Source organism: Gavialis gangeticus, unplaced genomic scaffold, assembly GCF_001723915.1.
Source record: "Gavialis gangeticus isolate Ggan-Ray unplaced genomic scaffold, GavGan_comp1, whole genome shotgun sequence".
Classification (NCBI taxonomy): domain Eukaryota; kingdom Metazoa; phylum Chordata; order Crocodylia; family Gavialidae; genus Gavialis; species Gavialis gangeticus.
Genome location: NW_017729013.1, coordinates 4,921,140 through 4,924,466, shown reverse-complemented (window position 1 = coordinate 4,924,466; position 3,327 = coordinate 4,921,140). Strand labels below are relative to the sequence as shown.

General features: G+C 49.2%; 1 protein-coding gene across 9 annotated transcripts in view; it reads left to right on the top strand.

Moving 5' to 3' along the window:
• The first annotated feature begins 112 nt into the window (after window positions 1-112).
• Window positions 113-3,327, top strand: part of GTF2I (general transcription factor IIi) — a 120,690-nt gene continuing 117,475 nt past the window's right edge. For 5 of the 9 annotated variants that reach the window (XM_019511397.1, XM_019511399.1, XM_019511393.1 and 2 more), the window contains exons 1-2: window positions 114-282; window positions 945-1,048. In XM_019511397.1, coding sequence (XP_019366942.1) covers window positions 174-282; window positions 945-1,048 — 213 coding nt within the window. In that variant the 5' untranslated portion in view covers window positions 114-173. Of the gene's footprint in view, window positions 283-944; window positions 1,049-3,327 lie in introns of all 9 variants that reach the window. The other 4 variants (XM_019511394.1, XM_019511392.1, XM_019511395.1 and 1 more) reach the window with 1 other exon arrangement.

Below are 3,327 nucleotides of genomic sequence, written 5' to 3'. Positions count from 1 at the left end.
CCCCCCCATAAGAGACATCCTGTCTTTGGGGAGGTAGAATGAAGAGAAAAATATTTTATCTTCCAGAGTTTTGGCTACATAGAGCAGGGGCAGAGCCTAATGTTTAACTCATTCTCTTTCCCTTTCCTGCTTAACAGAGCTGAAACGGTAGGTGCAGCTGAAGACCAGTCTCCATGGATGGATCCACGATTTTGAAGAGAGCCAAAAACATTCTGCAAAGCTGTGAAATAGGAGAAGAGAGACCAGGAGCAGCTAGCAGACCACAAAAATTCCTGAAGAAAGGTTAGCTTGATTAGTGAACATTATGGCTCTCCTTTGAAAGTGGCCTTTAAGTCAACTGAGTCCCTCAGCTGCTTGAATTGAAGTGGATGGAGGGGGTACACCTGTTTCAGGCAGAAAATAAGCCGGTGTTTTGGCTTTCACTGCACTCCCCTCCTTCCTTTTTTGGCTCCCTTTTTGGGGGGTAGGGGATGGAGAGCTGACTTAAGGGTGGGTGGGGAGGGAGGGAAAGGTGTATTTATGACAACACATGCAGTAGACTTTGAAATTTAACTTCAGCCGAATGACTAAAAAAATACCATTTAGTTGGTCTAATAAAAGACCATCACGTTTACCCAAAGTATCTTGTCTGCCTAAAAAAATACCAAGCCCTTATTGCTACTGCTGTTGTCTTGGCTGAAGATAGTTTTCTGCAAAGCTGAGCTAAGTTTATCATGATGTAGATTACAGCAACGATTATTTTGATCAGAAAAGTCTAGAAACTTAAAGGGTAGAGAAGGGGTCTGTTTTTTACGTGCCTAACTAGGGTCGCCTCTGTGCACCTAATTAGTTCTGGTAAGTAAATGTTGGTTACCTAGGGTACTGGAGACAGAAACATGTTTCGGAATAAAATCACGTGTGGAAAAACTCAACTTGAAAAATTGATGGTTTTTCTCTCTTTACAGGCATAATGGCCCAAGCGACGACACCAGCATTATCAGGTCATGATGAAGAGACCTCTGAAAGCAGAATGGTGGTTACCTTCCTTATGTCAGCACTGGAGTCAATGGTTAGTTAGTACAGATAGTTGATCAAGTAGTTACAGTGGTCTCTCAGCATATAGAAAATTATACTAGTCCCTTACACAACACTGACAAATAATTATTGCACGCCATTTTTCATTTACCTTTCTGCTCAATAACAGACTGTTCTATAAATAGAACAAATGTAGAAGAGTGAATTAATGGTAGAATGTGTTTTTTAGCCTGGTTCTCAAGAAAGTCTGTCTCCATTCTGTACCCAGGGAAACCATTCTGATGATCACTGTAACTTTTGACCCTAAAAGGGACAGGCCTTGAAATGAGAGATTATGCTATTATGATAGGTGCGATGGGGGGCCATCCCCGGCTAGTCACAGTATTGGCCTGCCCACCTGTCTTGCCTTTGCTGTAATAAAATAAGTAATTGTTTCTAGGTGGAAGGCTGTCCGTTTTATGCCCTGATGCCTAGGGCATTATGCACAGCTCTGACCTCCCCTTTATTGTGTCCCATGCCTCACAAATGGCATCTAAAGTACTCCTAACTCCCCATGCCTCACTACTGGGCCATATTAGGTCATTGGCCCAAACTACCCACTGTTACTCCCCCCAGCCCCCTTACTGGGGCCTCAACTCATGTCCCCTCACTGGTGCTATGGTGCCTTGCAGCCCACGGGCCTCCAGTGTCTGTAGATGTGCCTGGACTCCACTCTTGGCCTATGGCCCACTCAGACCTCAGCTGTCCATAGATATGCCTGGACCTCACTCTCCCTCAGGCCTCTCACTAGGCCTCACTCTTATCAGGCCGTGGACCTCAGGCTGTCTTGGCCTCCATGTTCTTGCTCAAGCCTGGTGCTTCTCCGTTAGGGTGTGTTCCCTTAGCCTTTCCCCTCCACGGGGTACCCACAAGGCAGCAGGGGCTGAGGCTTTACAGTGCCCCATACTCACCATTCACTAGGGAGCCACTGGTTGCCATTCCCTGAGGGCTGCCATGCCACCAACAGCCGCAGCACACCATCCTTCCTAGCAGGGTGTAGTTTTAGGTCATGCCCCAGGACCAATGCAGGCCTATCTGCCCTGGTCTATTCTTATTGGGCTCCTGTATGTTATACCTGGCTGCTTGCTCTCCTGGGTCCTCTGTTGTAACTTCCATCTGCCGGCTTCTTTTCTTGTGGCCCCGACTCTAGACCCCTTATCGGATGCCTCCCATCCAGAGGCTGTGCTTTAGCCTCCTTCATCACAGGCTGCTGTCCAGCTGAGCCAGTCTTCCCTTTAGTATGATGTGTGTCGTTTTCCCCCCCCTCCCCATCAAAGGGACCTTCAGCCTCTCTAGGCTCTGGCCCCACCAACAGGCCAGATAACTCTCCGCAGCCCTGGCCTGCCCCTCACTGTAGGCGTGCCTGCCCTTCTGCCCCTTGGGCCCTGGTTCCGTCCTGGACCAGTTGGGATGACCTGGCCTCAATGGAGCAACAGCTGACCCTCTTATTCCACAGGGGTCCTTCTCTAGGCCCCACTGTAAACAGCCATCTCTTACTGGGCTTGTCTAGAGCCTCAGAGATCTTATAGAAGGCAGCCCTTCACTCAGCTGGCTTCACCTGAGCAGGCCCACAAGCTCTAGGCCCCTTCCTAGGCTGGGTCTTGCTCACCCTAGGTCCCAGAACCTTCCCTTGGGCTTGGGACCCCACTGGGCCCCTAAGAACCTCCGCCATCCCCATAATTCCTACCTTAGACCTGCAGGTGTACCTGGGAGCAGCAGGTCTTAGGCTGGTGATGTTACCTCAGCAGCAGTTCTGCAGCAAATGGTGGCTCCACCCCTCAGGACCTTCTGTTATGCTGAGGCTGTGCAGCCCAGCTCCAGTCAGGTGGCCTGCTATCTGTCATGTGACTGCCTGATTGGATCTGCAGTCACCTGCGGGCTGCCTCACAGCCTGCTCAGGCCCTTAAAGTGGCAGGCATCAAAGGTGCCCTGTCACAGTGGGATTTCATATATTGTTGCAAGGGATTTTGTGGTTTTGAGTGCCAGGTTAAGCTACGCTGGTCTTAATTGTCCTCTGCCAGTATGTCTTGCTCATTTGGCTACAGTTGCTTAATAGGTGAAGTTGAAGCACAGGAAAAGTTTGGCTTAAGCCAACAGTTGAAGTAAAATCAAACTGTTGAGCTTAAAGGTACTAAAAATGTGTGCTGATTGAAAACAGCAAATATTAGCCATTCTGTGGCTAGATCGGGGTGGGCAATTATTTTGGGTGGAGGGGTGTAGTTGTGGGGTATGTAGTTAGGGTGGGTGGAGGTGTGTATGGGGGGAGGGGGGGAG